Source organism: Theropithecus gelada, chromosome 5, assembly GCF_003255815.1.
Source record: "Theropithecus gelada isolate Dixy chromosome 5, Tgel_1.0, whole genome shotgun sequence".
In the NCBI taxonomy this organism is placed as follows: domain Eukaryota; kingdom Metazoa; phylum Chordata; class Mammalia; order Primates; family Cercopithecidae; genus Theropithecus; species Theropithecus gelada.
The window spans coordinates 60,757,772-60,777,517 of record NC_037672.1 but is presented as its reverse complement, the minus strand read 5'-3'; the positions used below and the strand labels follow the sequence as shown (position 1 = coordinate 60,777,517).

Below are 19,746 nucleotides of genomic sequence, written 5' to 3'. Positions count from 1 at the left end.
AAATCCTCAATAAAATACTGGCAAACTGGATTCAGCAGCACATCAAAAAGCTTATCCACCATGATCAAGTGGGCTTCATCCCTGGGATGCAAGGCTGGTTCAACATTCGCAAATCAATAAACATAATCCAGCATATAAACAGAATCAAAGACAAGAACCACATGATTATCTCAATAGATGCAGAAAAGGCTTTTGACAAAATTCAACAGCCCTTCATGCTAAAAACGCTTAATAAATTCGGTATTGATGGAACGTACCTCAAAATAATAAGAGCTATTTATGACAAACCCACAGCCAATATCATACTGAATGGGCAAAAACTGGAAAAATTCCCTTTGAAAACTGGCACAAGACAGGGATGCCCTCTCTCACCACTCCTATTCAACATAGTGTTGGAAGTTCTGGCTAGGGCAATTAGGCAAGAGAAAGAAATCAAGGGTATTCAGTTAGGAAAAGAAGAAGTCAAATTGTCCCTCTTTGCAGATGACATGATTGTATATTTAGAAAATCCCATTGTCTCAGCCCAAAATCTCCTTAAGCTGATAAGCAACTTCAGCAAAGTCTCACGATACAAAATTAATGTGCAAAAATCACAAGCATTCTTATACACCAGTAACAGACAAACAGAGAGCCAAATCATGAATGAACTCCCATTCACAATTGCTTCAAAGAGAATAAAATACCTAGGAATCCAACTTACAAGGGATGTAAAGGACCTCTTCAAGGAGAACTACGAACCACTGCTCAGTGAAATAAAAGAGAACACAAATGGAAGAACATTCCATGCTCATGGATAGGAAGAATCAATATTGTGAAAATGGCCATCCTGCACAAGGTAATTGATAGATTTAATGCCACCCCATCAAGCTACCAACGACTTTCTTCAGAGAATTGGAAAAAACTGCTTTAAAGTTCATATGGAACTAAAAAAGAGCCTGCATCGCCCAGACAATCCTAAGTCAAAAGAACACAGCTGGAGGCATCATGCTACCTGACTCCAAACTCTACTAAAGGCTACAGTAACCAGAACAGCATGGTACTGGTACCAAAACAGAGATATAGACCAATGGAACAGAACAGAGCCCTCAGAAATAATACCACACATCTACAGCCATCTGATCTTTGACAAACCTGAGAAAAACAAGAAATGGGGAAAAGATTCCCTATTTAATAAATGGTGCTGGGAAAATTGATTAGCCATAAGCAGAAAGCTGAAACTGGATCCTTTCCTTACTCCTTATATGAAAATTAATTCAAGATGGATTAGAGACTTAAATGTTAGTTAGACCTAATACCATAAAAACCCTAGAAGAAAACCTAGGTAATACCATTCAGGACATAGGCATGGGCAAGGACTTCATGTCTAAAACACCAAAAGCAATGGCAACAAAAGCCAAAATTGACAAATGGGCTCTAATTAAATTAAAGAGCTTCTGCACAGCAAAAGAAACTACCATCAGAGTGAACCTACAGAATGGGAGAAAATTTTTTGCAATCTAGTCATCTGACAAAGCACTAATATCCAGAACCTACAAAGAACTCAAACAAATTTACAAGAAAAAAACCAACAGCCCCATCAAAAAGTGGGCAAAGGATATGAACAGACATTTCTCGAAAGAAGACATTCATACAGCCAACAGACATACGAAAAAATGCTCATCATCACTGACCATCAGAGAAATGCAAATCAAAACCACAATGAGATACCATCTCACACCAGTTAGAATGGTGATCATTAAAAAGTCAGGAAACAACAGGTGCTGGCGAGGATGTGGAGAAATAGGAACACTTTTACACTGTTGGTGGGATTGTAAACTAGTTCAACCATTATGGAAAACAGTATGGCGATTCCTCAAGGATCTAGAACTAGATGTACCATATGACCCAGCCATCCCATTACTGGGTATATACCCAAAGGATTATAAATCATGCTGCTATAAAGACACATGCACACGTATGTTTATTGCAGCACTATTCACAATAGCAAAGACTTGGAATCAACCCAAATGTCCATCAGTGACAGACTGGATTAAGAAAATGTGGCATATATACACCATGGAATACTATGCAGCCATAAAAAAGGATGAGTTTGTGTCCTTTGTAGGGACATGGATGCAGCTGGAAACCATCATTCTTAGCAAACTATCACAAGAACAGAAAACCAAACACCGCATGTTCTCACTCATAGGTGGGAACTGAACAATGAGATCACTTGGACTCGGGAAGGGGAACATCACACACCGGGGCCTATCATGGGGAGGGGGGAGGGGGGAGGGGGGAGGGATTGCATTGGGAGTTATACCTGATGTAAATGACGAGTTGATGGGTGCTGACGAGTTGATGGGTGCAGCACAGTAACATGGCACAAGTATATATATGTAACAAACCTGCACGTTATGCACATGTACCCTAGAACTTAAAGTATAATAATAAAAATAAAGCACTCAAAAAAAAGAAAAAAAAATCCAGTTTCTTAGTGGCACTAGCTGCATTTCAAGTGCTCAATAGCCATATTTGGCTATTGGCTACCATATTGTAAAGCATGGATTATATAATATTTCCATTGCTGAAGAAAGTTCTACTGGACAGCACTGAATCTAGAACCTGATATTAAAATGCAGATCCTTGAAATGAGAAAGAAACAAATTTCCAGAATTTCCTAATGCCAGTAGAGTGTCATTATTAGTTCCTCCATATAAAGTAGGGAGGTACAATTAGACAATGTAAGTTACACCTTCAGACCATAAAAGTATATTTGATGGGTACAGGACAATAAAGTTGGCATGAGCTGGAGCTGCCCGGCAACTGAAGAGGCTCACTCACCACTTATGAAATATCTGAGCACAGGTACCTTAGCGAAATCATAGAATACTGTGACATGAATTATAGAAACTGATTATTCAAATTCAGAATCTATCATTCCATCAAATTTTATTCTCTGGCTTCTATGGGTGCTTCATATCTCCCTAATATTGTTGACTGAAGGAGAGCTAGCACTCTCCCCTCAGTTTCCTGCTCACTTTGTTCATCAGAGATAGTCCCTTTGACAAAAAGACTGAAAAGCCATTCAATGGTTTTCTGGCCCAGTATGCAAGGGTGAACTTTATCCAAAATGTAGTTGACGTGTATATTAATAGAAACAGATTTAGCCATAAATTCAGCCAGGATACTTTATAAAAGTCCAACAAATAAATTAGGAGAACCAGAAATTAAACAGAGGAGTCATTTTGACTGATGGTCTTAAAATCTCTGATATCTAGCAGGAATTGCTTGGAAAAGTAGACATACTAATGTATACCGTACATCATCCTTTCGTCAGTGAAGGACACGTCTACCCTGTTAATGCTCTAACTTCTGGAAAATTGTTTCTTACAAATTTTTGATATATTTTGTATAATATAAAAGACATATGAAAATATCCAAAGTTTACTTTTGGCTTTTATCCAATACTGAAACGATTTGGAAATGGAAAATGAATTGTAATATTGAACACTTTTGAAAAATTGAACAATTTAAATTTCTGAATTGATAAAGTTAACTATGTGTGTTTAGCTAGCTATTTCAGACTTAAGGAGGTATCTGTACTTTTTGCAAGGGAAACTGAGGTACAAACCAGTCTACTAAAAATGAATGTTTCCATTTTTTATTTAATTATTCAATTTAGAACCACAAGGCTCTGTGAAAGCAGATGAGGATTGTTAGGGCATGGATGATACAGTTTTTGTCTCTTTGGGACTTAATCATTAAGAAATCTATTAGCCCATTTCTTTATCCTAACCACAACACAGACTTGTACCCACTTGGCTTGCCTTTATGGTGAGGAGAATAATCAATAATCCTTATTCAGGAGATACAATATCCTTCCTGCGCCCCATTCACTATAGACAGAAAGAAGTCTGGTTTGGCACAGAAATTGTATATAACTACTGATTTTTTTTGCCTGGTTATAGCAGAGCTAATAATTTATCCTTAAATAAATTCAAGGAAATATGCTTATCTCAGATGTTTCAGCACCAGGAGAATGATGTTTTGCCTCAAGATGAGCATATGTCTTTGAACAAAGTAATTGAACATAATCTTGGTTGAAGAGAATATATCTGGTGTCATATATAGGGAGAAGGTCAAAGAAGATGAATTGCTACTAAATTCTCTTACACGTCATTCTTTATAAAAAAGCACATTGATATTTGTAACATTTTTGTGAGTAAATAATAGATTATACTTATGTGTACATATATAGTAATGCAGTGCACATTCTATAATATTATTATATATGTGTATATGTATACATATACTATGTAGAGTTCATATATCTCTGATATAACAAAACAGAACACTGGATGATGCTCAGTTTCTTTTAAACAAATATAAGTTTGTGCCATCTATAATTTCAGAATTCATACCATTAAAAATAATTATTACTTTTGAAAGGAAATAGATGAGAAATTTTTAGACTAATAAAAATTTTGACTTAATAAAACTCTGCTGAAATCCAATATTAATCAAATTTATTTCAGTCACAGGATATTACAATTAATGATCTGGCATCACTAACTTCCTTCACAAATATTTATTGATCATTCACTATGCTTCAAATACTGTCAACAAATTGATTAATTAAACCTCCCTTTATAATTCTGTGGTTAAAATTAATCATTTGTTTGTCTAGGTCAGATGTTTTATCTTCATTTATACTACTTATGTTAGTGAATAGGTTACAATTTGTTTCAAATTTCATAGATCTTGCATTTTGCAATAGAGATTCAGGCTCGACCAAGGCGTTATTGAAGCAAAAGATTTAATTTCAGTTAATAAATACTCAGTTAAAAATAGTGAAGGAAAGGAACCCTAACTCATGATGTTTCTAATGAGTCTTTCCTGACCCAGAAAATGGAACTTTCACCCATAAAGAAATGTACGTACACACACACACACAACCCTATACATGAATGCAGTGGCAAATATTTATATGTTCTTTTAAAAACTCAAATTTTTAAAAGTAATTCTAGCTTTTAATTGTTCCCTCTGCCTGAAATCCTCTTTCTGCCTGGTTCATACTCCTTGAAGTCTGTTAAAGGTCACTTCCTTGGCCAGGCCTTCATAACAAGCCTGCTTCTGTTGTCTCCCTGACCTCCTTTCCCCTCACTCCAGATACCACCTGCTATAGTACTGGTTTGTATCATATTATTGATTCCAATTAATAATTACACATTGCTGACTTGTTTCTGTGTATTCTGCTTACCGCCCCTGCTAGAAAGGCTCTGTTTCTATTCACTGAGGCATACCTAGAATCTAACACAGTGGCTGGCAGAGAGTAGAGATCAACATAAACTGGAATGAATGAATGAATTCATCTTTCTTTAAGGCTACAGCATGTTCCTTTTTCATGACACTTGAAGAATACTAAAATGTGACTTTTTTTTGCTAACATAGTCACAATTCACTGTGATGTGTGTACATTTTTAAGTTCACTCCTCTAGAAAGAGAAGTGTACACTTTCTAATACTATTTCACACCCCTAGGGTTTTCAAGGTAATAAAAATAACTGTGAGTAAACTGAGCTCCTCACAGAGTGAGATACATAGTGCAATTTCTACTTTAAACTTCTGCCCAATGGGAGATTCTTTTGCAAAACAAAATCATTTAAAAACCCCCTCTACCCCCAAATCTGAAAGGGTTAATATGTTCTTTATCATTAAGGAGGCTTAATAAATATCACTCTCATATTTCACAATATTAAGGCCATCTCAGTTTAAAGGTTGCGGGAACTTCTTACCTGGAGTCTTTTCTGACTCTTGCTTTCTCAAAGGAAAATTCAGGGGGTTTGTTGAGGTCATAGGTCCGGGTTGTTGGCTCAGCAGACACGCCAGCCTTTGCTCCCCTCCTGCTATGGAGAGAGACCAATCCCGAGGTCTTCCGGTGGACCTCAAGAGGCACTTTATCTGGAGAAGCCTGAAGCGGGCTTCCTCCCTGCATATGCACCACATCCTGCAGCTTGTTCAGCTGGATGCACTTGTTCTGGAGCTCTTCTGTGAGTTCAGCAATGGCCACGGTCTGCTTCGACAGCTGCTCCCGCAGCTCCTTCAAATTGTACTCCCGCTCCTGGATCTCAGCATCCTTCCTCCTCAACTCTCTCTCCAGCTCTGTCACCTTGTTCCGCAGAGCGTCAGTGGTGAGGTTCCCAGAGTGTCCATCTGGGTGCTTGGAATGTTTAGGTTTCACTGAACCATTTCCCATTTTGCTCAGGGACCTGAGAGGGCACAGAATTGGGAAGTATCAAGTGGAGTTTCACTTCCCAACAGTCCCCACCATTCCTCTCATTCCTATCTTGTTTCATAAATAGGAACACAGCAATCATCATTGTTTGAAAAGTAATAAATTTCCTATGTTTCCAGGAAAAAAAAAAAAAGCTATCTATTGATTTCTTTTTTCACTCCATGAAGAGGAGTTGGCATTTGGGTTCATTCTTACCTGTCCCTTTGAGAGCACAAGTATCACACCTAAACATTTTGCACAAATGGTCTGAGTTACCTGCTGTTTTCTCTGGACAGTCTCTCTGAACAGCTGTCAAAATCATCACAACAAAACTGTGATTTGGATGTTAACATGGCAAAGATAAAATGCAAATGAGCAGCTACAACAACAGAGGTATGGAAATGTCACAACTTTCTCAGCTCCCCATGTGGCAACAGTAAGAAACCTTCCCCAGATTTAGAAAATTACACATCTGCATTTCTCAGAAGACGGAAGCAGAGTTGGTGATGCTTGATTAGCACTTTCCTCCTGCTGTATGTATCTATTAAGTTTTGCATTTCTGATAACACTCACTGCTAAAACACTTTTGAACTGTGGTCACCAACAGGAAGAAGAGTTTTAAAATTGTTTTACATCCTTTATGTCCAAAGTCGAGGATCTCCAACATGTACGACCCATGCCTGCAAGGCTGTATTCTTTTCCTATTAAGAATGTCCTCCTATATTGGTGTAGTGTGGGAAGTTATGAAAATTTCAAAAATTAAAAAAATGAATATCCTCAGTTCAGGCCCCAAAGTAATCATGAATCTAGTGAGTCTCAGGATGTGGTATGCAGATCAGGGATTATGAGGGATGATTTAGTTTATTCGGAACTTGTTTTAGTCTAATAGTTATGTATTTATTTTAACACGTATTTGAAATATAAATAACTACCACCACAAAGTTGTGATCTCATTTTTATTATTGCTTCAGTGAAGACTAAACTAGATATTTAGGCTTACTGAGTCAATTTGATGAAAATAAAAATAAATCATCTGCAGATAATAAGCACATATGAGCAGAATCATAAAAGTAGAACTTGAATGTGTGGAGGTTGGGAAATACTGCTCTGACTAATTATTATAATGTTTAAAAGCTCTTTAGACTACCTATTAAAACTTCATGCTTTTACACATGCAGTTTTTGACAGCTGATATCATTTGGCTGTCTCCCCACCCAAATCTCATCTTGAATTTTAGCTCCCATAAATCCCCATGTCGTGGGAAGTACCCAATGGGAGGTAATTGAATCATGGGGGCGGGTCTTTCCCATGCTGTCCTCGTGATAGTGAATAGCTCTTATGAGATCTGATGGTTTTATAAAGGGGAGTTTCCCCTGAACATGCTTTCTTGCCTGCCACCATGTAAGACATGCCGTTGCTCTTCCTTCGCCTTCTGCCACGATTATGAGGCCTCCTCAGTCATATGGAACTGTGAGTCCATTAAACCTCTTTCCTTTATAAATTACCCAGTCTCAGGTGTGTCTTTATTATAATAGCAACATGAGAACAGACTAATACAACAGCCATAACCCAAAAAGCATTATAACACTTATAAACTAAGCTTGAATTACTTCTGATTATCTCAAATCAGAAGAAATGAAACTTCGCAGTTTTATAACCCACACATCTGCCCCTCTCTCCCTCCAAACTTCACACTTAAATAGAAGTGAAATACTTAGTTTTTTCACTAGTTCTACTAGAATAATAGTGACCTCTACAACAACAAAGGCACAGATGCAAAGATGTAACACAGCGTCTAGGTTTCAAACAGATGTGACCAAATAGTCAATGCAGATTGCCTACAATGGATGGTATAAACAGAAAATAAATGCATTTATAAAAGCAATCTTGAAACACCTAGATATTTCTCATATAATTCAGGTTCAAAGTGGTCATTAATAAACATTAGCCTTCAGAGAATTGCCTTAATATGTTGCAGAGATGTGGCAGGTTTAACCTTTAAGTTTCTGTTGACTTGGCAGCATTTACTGATCTTTTATATTATGAATACATAAGAAGGATGAAGAGACTAGAATGCAAAGAATTCGCCCTGGACATACTTGTATCCTGAATAAGCAATTCATAATACGTTACTTGGAAATCTGAGAATAAGCTTGAATGAGATTATAAATTGCAAGCATAAGAAAGGTACTCCAAAAATATTGTAAATTAATGTGTACACACATTTTTAACAAGCATCAGTGAGCCATTTTCTAGACAGCCTTCTCAGTTCATGGACAAGTATTCTTAGGTCAATAGAGAAAGAAGGGAGATGTGATGGTAGGAGGAAAAGGATTTGCCTTATAAAGAAAAGAGCACATACAAAATCTTTCAAATTTAATATTAAACTAACAACTAACTCATTTTTGTTCATAAAAAAAATTGTTTACTAAGACCAAAGTATCATATACTGTATCAGGGGCATATCCCATCATGGATTTGCAGTCAAATTTGACACAGAAAACAGTTTTAGCATTACAAATATGAAAAGGCTTAGAATCATTTTTGCTCTATGGATGGTATTCGAAAAATTCTGTGCCAATCCAATAATTTTACGAACTTGAAGCACAGTAGGTAGAGGACGTTAAATTCTCCCAAAACACTAATTATCCTCTGGTTTAGTTGGAAGCTGTGTAAATCTTTCAAGCTATTTAGAATTTCAAAGATGGGAAAATGAGAGTAACTCATCTTTCAAGTCACTAATTTAAGATACATAAGTAAGTTACTAAATGGCTCAATACTAGTCTGATTTCTTACTTAGTTCATCCATTTAAATATTGTTGTCCCTGAAGCCAAGGTTTCAAGACTCTGGCTTCATAAAACCTAATTAGATTCACTCTGTTTCCTGTATCAGTCACTAAGATAAGCTATTCCTCAAATACGTATTGCTAGCCACAAGGAGAAATGAACCATAGAATGTTGCTCCATCAATCTGGCAACTGCAGGTTATTAAAATCATTCTTACAGTCAGAGGGCAGCACATGATGTAATAAGAAATGAGTTTGGAGATAAAGATCAGAATTTAACATGAGCAATAGAGTCAGGCCAATTAGGGTTATAAAATAATCTGCTCTTTGTCAACCTTCTATATATTCCTAAAAATCTTTGAGTCTTACTTTCTTAACTATGAAAGGGAATATATTTATATCCATCTCATAGGGTTTCTATGATTATTATGTTTGTAAAGTATCCCATACAATGCCTGGCAGGTCGCACACATGAAGTAGGTAAGCAGCTCTTATTATAGCATGTAACTAGAAACAGGCAATTAATGTCTTGGTGTGAAGAAAACCCAGAGAGGACCATTTCTGGGTAGGACAGAAGTCTAGTAAACTGAATGTCTTCCAACAAGAGTCTTTTGTGGGTTGTTTGTTTATTTGCTTGTTTGTGGTGACAGGGTCTCCCTCTGAGGCCATGAGATGCAGTGGCCAGTGGTGCCGTCACTGTAACCTGAAACTCCTGGACTCAAGTGACCCTCTTGCCTCAGCCTTCAGAGTAGCTAGGACTACAGAGGCATACCACAATGCTTGACTGATTTTTTTTTTTATTATTTTGTTTTTGAGATGGGGTCTTGCACTATGTTGCTCAAACTGGTCTCAAAATCCTGGGCTCAAGCCATCCTTCTACCTCAGCCTCTCAAGTGACAAAACTCTTTAAAGAAGCACATTATTCCTTTGGGAGGATGTGGCCAGGAGTAAAGGACTCTTACTTTTCCTGGATTCTATCTTCCATTGAGAAAACAAGTCATTTGGAAACAAACAGCCTGCAAAACAAGTTCCCCACCAAAAGATGGAGACAAAAAAAAGATTATGAATGACACGGAGCCAGTTCATGACTACAAGGACTTAACAATTGAAACTCTGTAATTCCCTCATGTAGCCCCTATTTATTTTCGCACATTGCAATGAAATGCTTAAAACACAGAGGTCCACCTAAATATCTTTGAAGGCAACCAAAAACCATAGTTCACTGTGGGGGCAATACTCTTCTGTAGTTAGGTATAGGAGACAGCAATCGAATGAGTAGTGACATTTCGCTAGAAGAGAGAAAAGCTATATAAGACTACAAATTATTATATTAATGTAATCACCATTTAGAAAATGCTGTCCACCAAGAGGTAATTAGAAGAGACAAAAGAAAAGCAAAAGTGACTGTGAAGGCGCCTGCAGGCGGATTAACACCTGGCAGTTAATGTGGGAGGAATTAAGCTTTGTTTTCTGTTTTTCCTCCAGCCCTATAGCAGTTTGAAACCAGAATCTTGGCTCTGGTCTAGATAATATCTATTTCTTTCTCTACCCATCTGGAGTCTGTTATAAATATACACAGACAAACACACACACACATATATAGATGTGTGTGTATAGCTTCGTGTATATCTGTCAATATGGGAGATGGTATGGTGCCGGCTAAGGTTACCGATCCAGAGTCCCAGTCGAAGCACTTTCATTTAGTGGTCTATATGCCCTCAGGCAAGATACTTGAGTGTCAGTAATGGAAGAAAAAGATAGAAACATAAAGAGGTAGACAAAATAATGCTGTCTGTCATTTAGAGTTTTTAGAGGATTAAATGAGATAAATCATGATGAAAATTTAGCACAGGTATTAGCATATAGTATTTGTTTAAGAAATATTAAATGTTACTATTATTATTACAGTTAACATTATTTATCTGACAATTTATCTTAGAAGAAAAACTTATTGATCAGAAAACATGTACTAAACCAACACAATATCGAAGAAGAACTGATACTATCCAACTTTAAGGCTTACTAATAAAGTAATGGTAATCAATATAGTGTTGCATTGGTGAAAAAATAGACAAGTAGATCAATGGAACAGAACAGAGATCCCAGAGGTAGACCTAAACAACACAGTCAACTGATCCAAAGATCAAAGAATACAAAAGAGAGCAAAGACAAATCAATGGAGAAAGGATAGTCTTTTTAACAAATTGTACTGGAACAACTAGGCATTAAGTTTAAAAAAAAAAAAAAAAAAAAAGAATCTAGATACAGACCTTATAGCTTTCACAAAAATTAGCTTAAAATGGATCACAGACCTAGATGTAAGACACAAAATTACAAAAACCCCCAAAGGCAACATAGGAGAAATTCTAGGTGATCTTGGGTTTTGTGATGACTTTTTGGATAAAAGACCAAAAAGCCTGATTGATAGAAAAAAATTGATAAATTTGACTTGATTAAAATTTAAAACTTCTGCTTTGGAAAAAGAGAATGAAAAAACAAGCCATAGACTGAGAGAACGTACTTCTAAAACACATGTCTAATAAAGGAGGAATTCTGAACACTCAATAATAGGAAAACAAACAACCCAACTGAAGAATGGGCAAAAGATCTGAGCAGACACCTCACCAAAGAAGACACACAGTTGGTAAATAAGCATATAAAAAGATACTCAACATCATAGGTTATTAGGGAATCTCAAATTTAAACAATAATGGGATAACACTACACACCTATTAGAATGACTACAATCCAAAACACTGACAACACCAAATGCTGGTGTGAATAGGGAGCAACAGGAATGCTCATTCATTGCTAGTGGAAATACAAAATGATACAGTTACATTAGGGGACAATTTGGCAGCTTCTTACAAAACTAAATCTACTCTCACTCTACAAGCCAGCAATCATGCTTCTTGGTATCTACTCAACTAATACGAGACATATGTTTTCACTAAAACCTGAACATGAATGTTTATGGCAGCTTTGTTTATAATTCCCAAAACCTGGAAGTAACCAAGATATCCTTCAGTAGGTAAATGGATAAACAAACTGTGGCACATCCATATAATAGTATATTATTCAATAATAAAAGCAATATCAGCTAATGAGAAGACATGAAGGAACTTTAAATGCATATTGTTGGGTGAAAGAAGTCAATCTGAAAAACCTATCCATTGTATGATTTCCATTGTATAGCATTCTAGAAAAGACAAAACTTGGAGACCATAAAAAGATCAGTGGTTGCCAGGAGCTCGGGGAAAGACAGAAAGGAATAGGTGGGAAAGAATATTTACAGAGCAGTAAAACTATTAAATATGAGACTGTATTGACATATACATTTCATATATACTTGTCAAAACCCATGGAATATATAAACTGAATGAACCCCAATGCAAACTATGGACTTTAATAATAATGCATCAATATTGGTTCCATCACTTGTAACACATGTACCATACTGCTGAAAGACGTTAAGAGCAGGGGAAAGTGCTGAGAGGTGGGTATATAGGAACTCTGTGCTTTTTACTCTATTTTTCTATAAACCTAAAATTTCTATAAAATAGAAAGTCTATTAGTTTAAGAAAAGAATTATGTATTAAGAAATGAATGCAAGAAAGCTCATAGCACAGTCAAGGGACAGGCTGAAATGTGTGATGGATGAAAGGAGAGTAATGAATAATGAAACTGAAAAAGTAAGATACTGAAACATTTCCTATGCCACATAATGGTATCTGAATCTTAAGATACACTAAGATTTCTAGTTATGTGGTCAGATTTGTCCTTTAGGAAAATAATATTCTCATAAATAAGGAATGGAGTAAAAAGAGCTTAGAGGAAGTAAGACAAGGGAAGATACTATTGCACCAATCCAAATAGGAGGTGATAGTTTCAGGATTAAAGCTCAGAGTCCCAACACTACTTAATGACTTGAACTTCTTGAACTCGAGAAAAAAATTGACCATCTCCATGGTAGCCAGAGAGAAAAACATTGTCATATGAGATTCAATAAAAGTTACAGCTATATGTAACACTGCAATGTCCTTCCTTTCAACACATCATGGAAAGCAGAATTGATTTTTTAATGATAATGGGCAGTTCGGCTGGAAATCAGAGAGGTGAATTATACAGACGTTTACAGATAATATTCTAGGTGGATAGGAAACTGATACATTTGATGTTACCATTAGCTTGTCTCTCTAAAGTTCCTTTAGAAAATAATTGAATATATAAATCCCTGATTCTTCTCCCTGAAGCAAAACCACACAGAGTTGTCCTTGTGAGAAACAGCTCACTTTCACATCAATGCCACAATTAAAAGCATCTGTCCATCTGACCTTGTGACTGTTGACCTGGGGCTCAGTTTGGGATCTACTGCTTGTTTTCTCTGTCCACAGCATCCCAGCTGGAGAAAAACTTTCTCTTGACAGGAAATCATATGACCTTATTGTACCAAAGTTGCAGCTACTCTGGAGGTTATTTCTTTAAAGTGCCTCCCCTCCCCACCCTCTGCCCCAGCAGAATGTTTGTGGCGAATTTTATGAATGTCACATAGCCTATATTTGACTACCAAATTCAGCTATTTGGGGGGCTATATTAACAGATAAACAAGCAAACACACAGAAATGTGGGTCTGTAAGTCCAGGTCAGAAGATTATAGCTAACAGAATTTTTGAGTGGTGGCAAGAAGAAAGAGGATGAGGATTTGAAAGTTTACATCGTGGCGACTGGGTAAAAGGTAATGTCATTGACCAAAATGAGGAGCAGATTTGAGGGATAGGACGGTGAGTTTAATTTTGGATATACTCAGTTTGAAGCGCCAGTAGAAACTTTAAGGTAGAGAAGTTTAGTAAGCAGTAAGAAATGAGGGAAAAGAAAAGCTAAAGAAAGAGGAAAGCTGAAAATATTAAGCAGTTATTGATACATAAATAGAGGCTGAAGTTGATGAATTGGATGCAAATGCCCAGGATATTGGTGATGAGGAGAGGAAGAGTGTCTAGGTCTATATGAGGTTGGAAAGAAAACTGTAAGATATGGTAAGAAGGTACTGCTTTGGTTAAAGTGAGAGAGGATGTGAAGAGATGAATATTAAAAGAAGAGGATGAGTAGGAGGAACACTGCAGGATAGCATCTCTAATGTAGTAATTAAATGGATGTGCACGGGAGGGTAATCAAAATGATTTCAATGTTTTGATCTTAGGAGGCTTGAAGGAAAGTAGTACTATCTACTCTTCATTCATTCAGTCATTCCAAAAGAACACATAGTGTACTGTGTATGGGCTAGGCACTGTGGCACTGACAGAAGTCAGGAGAATGAGGATGCTTTGAAAAGACAGTAATGAGTCTGGATTTATACATACTGATTTTGAGATGCTTTTGGGTCATCATGATGCAAATGTCTAGCAGTTAGAAGCACAAAAGAAAAGTCAAGGGAAGAAATTACTCCACAGAAGAAATGAAGTCCCATTTGTAGATGAGATCACTAAGGGAGATAAGAAAGGAATGTCTCTATTGTTAACTATGAACATATAGGTAATATCTGTGGATATTATTTGTGAGAGAGGAGGAGGAGGAGGAGAAGCAAATAACAAAGAAGGAGAAGGAACATGTGTACCAATAAGAGATTTAGGAGAAGCATCAGAAAGACCATGCAGATAAGATCCTTAAGAGGTGAGCAGGCTGTACTCATCCCACAGGCCTGTCACAGGAAATGAGATCAGAGGGAAAAGTACTGAATCTGATTTGTCAAAGAAGAATGGGGATAGATACCCAACTACAAAGAACCATAGAAAGAGCTGACACTAAGAGTAGAGCCTGCAAGATGGTATCACGGTTCATGTAAGGGATTTTTAAAATAATGAAAACTTGAAAATGTCGCAGCTCCAGGATAATGAAGCACAGGAGATCGGAAAAATGAAAACATGGGAGAAGAAGAGATAATTGATAGGAAAAATAACCTAGAGGAAGAAAGACAATAAGGGATCACAGGACTTGGGCAACAGCCAGGCAACATATACCGTCACTGTGAGGTGAATTCTCATTAGCCTCACTTGTAATGACTTCATAGAACTGGAGTTAAGGATTTCACGTAAAAGAGAAAGATGTCTGGGCATCATCTTTTCAGGTCGTTTATTCTTAGTCACACAGTGTTCCAATGGAGAGGATGCGCTCTAATTCTCCAAAGAGAATTCTCTACCATATTAGCTCATACCCTCCTGTGCAAAACTAAACAGGAGTACTGAAAACAGCTAGTGTATGTTATGTGGGATGATCGCCTTCTTCAAGAGTTAAATAGAAACTTGCAAAGAAAAGAGACAATTTCTAAGAAACTGTAAGTATGAGGGTGTGGTGGGGTGGAGGCAGGTGTATGTTGCTCTGTTCCTTAAAAAAAAAAAAAAAAAAAAAAAAAAATTAAAAGCCCCTGGGAACTTGGGGAACAAGATGAAGATCAGGAAATCAAGGCATTTGTCCCAGCGTCACCCTTTCTACCTAATTCTGCATGCATTGTTTTTATTGTCAGCTCTGGCCTTAGCTACTTTGTACTTGCACCGTAGTTCTTCTCAAAACCGAACCTATTTCTTTTTCTCTCATCCCCAAAGTGGCTGGTTTCTGGGCTTTGTTTGCTCTTGTTTCTTCATCACCAAGAAATACAGAAATATGAAAGCGCCTCACGGTGCCAAGAGTGACAAAAGGACACCCACACAAGTTTACCAGGACTCCTAAAAGTCCTTGCCTGAGGACTGTCCCCTAGTAACTACTCAGAGCTGGACGAAGCAAAGCCGGGAGCGCAAGCCCTGACAGCACCGCCAAGCCCTAGCTCCGAGCAACAGCCTCCACCGCCGCTCCTCCCTAAACCTAGAGAACCCTGAGGACTCCCCACTGGGGCTGAGCCCCTCCCGCCCTCAACTGAGCCTCTAAACACAAGTAGCCTTTCCCTGCCTCCAGGAGCTCAGGAAACGCTGCCACACCTAGAGAATGCAACGCGTGCACACGTCCACACTCGAACAGCACAATCAAGAGACCGGCTGGGTGTGGAATAGAGGCGCACATCGCGCAACGCACGCACAGCATGCACACGCGCGCACCCCGACCCTGTCCCTCCCCGCACGCCCTCACACCCCGGGGCCCAAGCCCCCCAGCCCACGAACCTCACCAGACAGCCGGGTAACTTTCCAGGTGCGCAGTTTGTCACCTCGGCGCGGCTGCCCCTGCGTCTCAGCGTCCTCTCCCACGCCGCCCTCCCCAGCTGCCTGCGGCGCCTGAGCCCAGCTCAGGTCAGCTCAGCCAGCCCCGCCGTGCGCACGGTGCGCAGCGCGGGCCCGGGGTTACTGGCTCAGTCGCTCCGGCTACGTGTGAGCCGGAGGCGCGGGTTAGCGCGATGCGGGCAGAAGCTGCGGCGGCGTCGGTGCTGCCGCCTGGCTCCGCGGCGGGGGCCGGTGCAGAGGAGACACGCAGGGAGGGAGGGAAAAGAGGAGGGAAGGAGGAGGGAGGGGGTCAGCCGGGGCTACTGCCTGGAGAGTAGGGCGCCGGCTTCCCTAAAGGTGGGGTCACCCGCGCGCGCACCCACACCAGCCCGAACCTTTACTCCCGACACAACCGCAGTGTGCACTTTATACCCCATACCCTCCAGAGTGAGGCAACTTAAGTAGGGCGATAACATCGTGGTTGTAAGCATTTTTGTTCATGTTGTTATTTCTATTTCAAGTGTCTGGGACGAAGGGAGAGGAAAGTTCACGGAGGTGTTCATTTTTTCCTTCCCCTCCCTTTCCTCCATCCTTCCAATCTGTTTTCACTGCAGGCTCTCTCCACTTCGCCTTCCCTCCCAGAGCTCAAACAGGCGCACGTACCCTGGACATGCCTTCCTCTGTCACACCAATGCCCTTCTACGAAGACATGTGACCCCGAAGCAGCTCGTCGACGAGCCCCTCCCAGATTCTGGGGCCATAACTTACATCTAGTTTGCCAATTCACGTGACGCTGGGGGCAGGGGTTGAATCGAGTTTCGAGGGACAGAGAGTATACCTTCCGAATCTGCAGGTCTTTGGGCAGGGAGCTTTCTTGATCACCCAAGTAGATAATGCTCTCTCTTCGCCTTTTGAGTACATTTTTTTTTTTTCTTGAAGGGTGCAATATGGTTTTCTAAATATATATGTACACCCCACCGCATTATTTGCTGTGTTCTGGAGTTGTGAGATCTCCATGTGGCTTTTTCCCTTTCCTCCTGCCCCTAGAGGAATTTCACCAGCAAATTCACGGAGGACAAGGGCAGTTTCTGTGTTGAGAGATGGAAAGTACAGTGAGGGTCTATTCCTCACTGTGCATCTAGAGAATGTTACAACCAACTCTTCTGGGTTTTTAAACCACATGGTGGCAGTGGGGCTCATGTAACATTTGTATACACTGTTACATACATAAACTTATATAAAAAATGAGGCCCGTGTAAAATATGTTGAATGAAGCCATTAAGTTTCAGAGGAGGAGGAATATAGTCCTGTTTGTTTTTATACTAACTGCAGGAAAATAGCGAAAGTATACAAAGTACTTTTTCATGAAGTTATCCCAGAATCGGTACATTTTATACAGACCTAAAAAAAAAAAAAAAAAAAAAAAGAGGAGAAAGGAGTGAGGAAGAATTCCACAGGAAAAGAGAAAATAAGTAATTGTATATCGCTGTAATAATGGACTTTTAAGTTGGGCTGAATTTTTATAAGCGATTTAATGACAAAAAGGAGAAAAACAGATTTTCAAAGTTTTTAGTTCAAAAAAAATTTAGATTCAGGGGTGCAAGTGCAGTCGCATTACACGGACATAACACCTAGTGGTGAGGTCTGGGCTTTTAGCGCACCTATCACCCTAATAATGTGCACTGTACCCAATAAGTTATATTTCCTACCTCACCCACCTCCCGCCCTCCCACCTATTGGAGTCCCCAATGTCTGTTATTCCATTCTGGATGTTCATGCCTACCCATTGTTTAGCTCCCAGTTATAAGAGATTATACAGTTTTTGACTTCGTTTCTGAGTCGTTTCACTTAGGATAATGGCCTCTAGTTCCATCCATGTTGTGGCAAAAGATATAATTTCATTGTTTTTGTGGCTGGGTAGTATTCCATTTTGTGTGTGTGTGTGTGTGTGTGTGTGTGTGTGTGTGTGTAATACCCCTGAATCTAAAAAAATTTTTGAATTTTTCAGGTGATAGGTACACAGCGTGTGTGTGTATACCACCATAGTGTGTGTGTATATATTTTATATATGTGTGTATATATAATATAAAACCACATTTATAAATCCAATCACTCCTTAATGGACACGTACGTTGACTTTGCTGTTGTGAATAGTGCTGCAAAGTCCTCACATTTCATTGAGTCCTGGGTTTTTTTAAACAATGGGTTGCTAATTAATGGATTATAAAATTGATGTATTGAGTCAAAGCCAGCATTTTTAAAATGATACCAAATAGAATAAAATATAGCAGAGTATGCACACACACTGGGTCAAGTGGGTCATACGTGCTTTCTTACCGTTCATTGAGGTAAAAGCTTGAAAGCTGTGGATGCAGTGCAGGCTGCTGCCCAGGGTCACCCAGCTAGGAAGAGTTTGAGGGGGAACCTAAGTTCCCTCCCAGCAGTCGTGTGCTCTGTCAACTGTACCATGCTGAACAAGGAAAAGGAGGAAGAGAAGGAAAGTGACCATTTTTTGAGCCTTTTATTCAGTCTTTCAACAAATGTGCTTTCAGCAGCTCCTGCATCTCAGGCCCAGTGCCAAATACTTAGAATTCAATGGTGAACAAAATTAACTTGTGATCTCTGCCAACTTAGAGTGTACAATCCAGTGAGAGAAACAGACATTAAACAAGTAAACACAAAAGTGAGCATATATGGGGGAAATACTGTGAAGGAAAATGAGAGAAAAAAAATATGGGGTTATAATTTAGATGTGGGAGGCTGCAATTAATAATTAACCCAATTTAGAATGTCTTAAATTATAAGAAAACTTACTGTTTCACAAGGGAAGAAGTTCCAAGGTCAGGAGGCTCTAGTTGGTGAATTCAGGAACAGAGTTGTGTCTGGGAAGGCCCTGGCCTGTTCCCGTTATTCCCCCTGCCATCCCCAGTATGGCAGCTTTGTCCCTGGGGCTGCTTCACCCATGGCCCCAGGAAGACTGGAACAACTGCTTTTATTATGGGCAATTCCAACAGTGCCCAAACGTCGCAGAGAGTCTCTTTTCCAGAGTCGGGAAATCGTTCTTGGAAGCTTCCAGGAGACTTCTCACCTGCCATTAATCCAAACTGAGCATGTGCTCACACCTAAATGCTGGAGATGGAGGGGGGAACCACCATTGCCAGGCTCTTAGGCTCTGCAGGACGGGTTCCTAACTCTTTCGGATTGCATTCTTTGAGAAGTGCATACCCGAATAAAAAGAGGATGGGAACAGATGCTGGATAGACAATCTAGAGTCTGCTACAGGGGCTCAGGGATAATGTCTCTCGGAAAAAAAAAAAAAAAAGGACAGCATTTAAACTTAAGGTGGGTAAGAGTGAGACAGGGAGTGAGGAGGAAGCACCTTCAGGCTGAAGAAATCTAGCCTGTGATGTTGGACTCTGTGTCATGAGTTAAAGGCTTCCATGTAATTTCTCATTTACTCCTTTGACGTGAGGAGGTAAGCGCACCTGAGGAAGGAAACTCAGAGAGTTAAGTAACTTTAATCA

General features: G+C 39.1%; 1 protein-coding gene across 3 annotated transcripts in view; it reads right to left on the bottom strand.

Annotated features, from left to right (window-relative positions):
- The window catches only part of PRKG2 (protein kinase cGMP-dependent 2), a 121,627-nt gene extending 105,254 nt beyond the window's left edge, over positions 1-16,373 (bottom strand). For 2 of the 3 annotated variants that reach the window (XM_025385848.1, XM_025385850.1), the window contains exons 1-2: positions 16,192-16,373; positions 5,777-6,250 (exon numbers count right to left, since the gene is read on the bottom strand). In XM_025385848.1, the coding sequence (XP_025241633.1) occupies positions 5,777-6,237 (461 nt within the window). In that variant the 5' untranslated portion in view covers positions 6,238-6,250; positions 16,192-16,373. Of the gene's footprint in view, positions 1-5,776; positions 6,251-16,186 lie in introns of all 3 variants that reach the window. The other variant, XM_025385849.1, reaches the window with a different exon arrangement.
- Between the last annotated feature and the right edge of the window lie 3,373 nt (positions 16,374-19,746).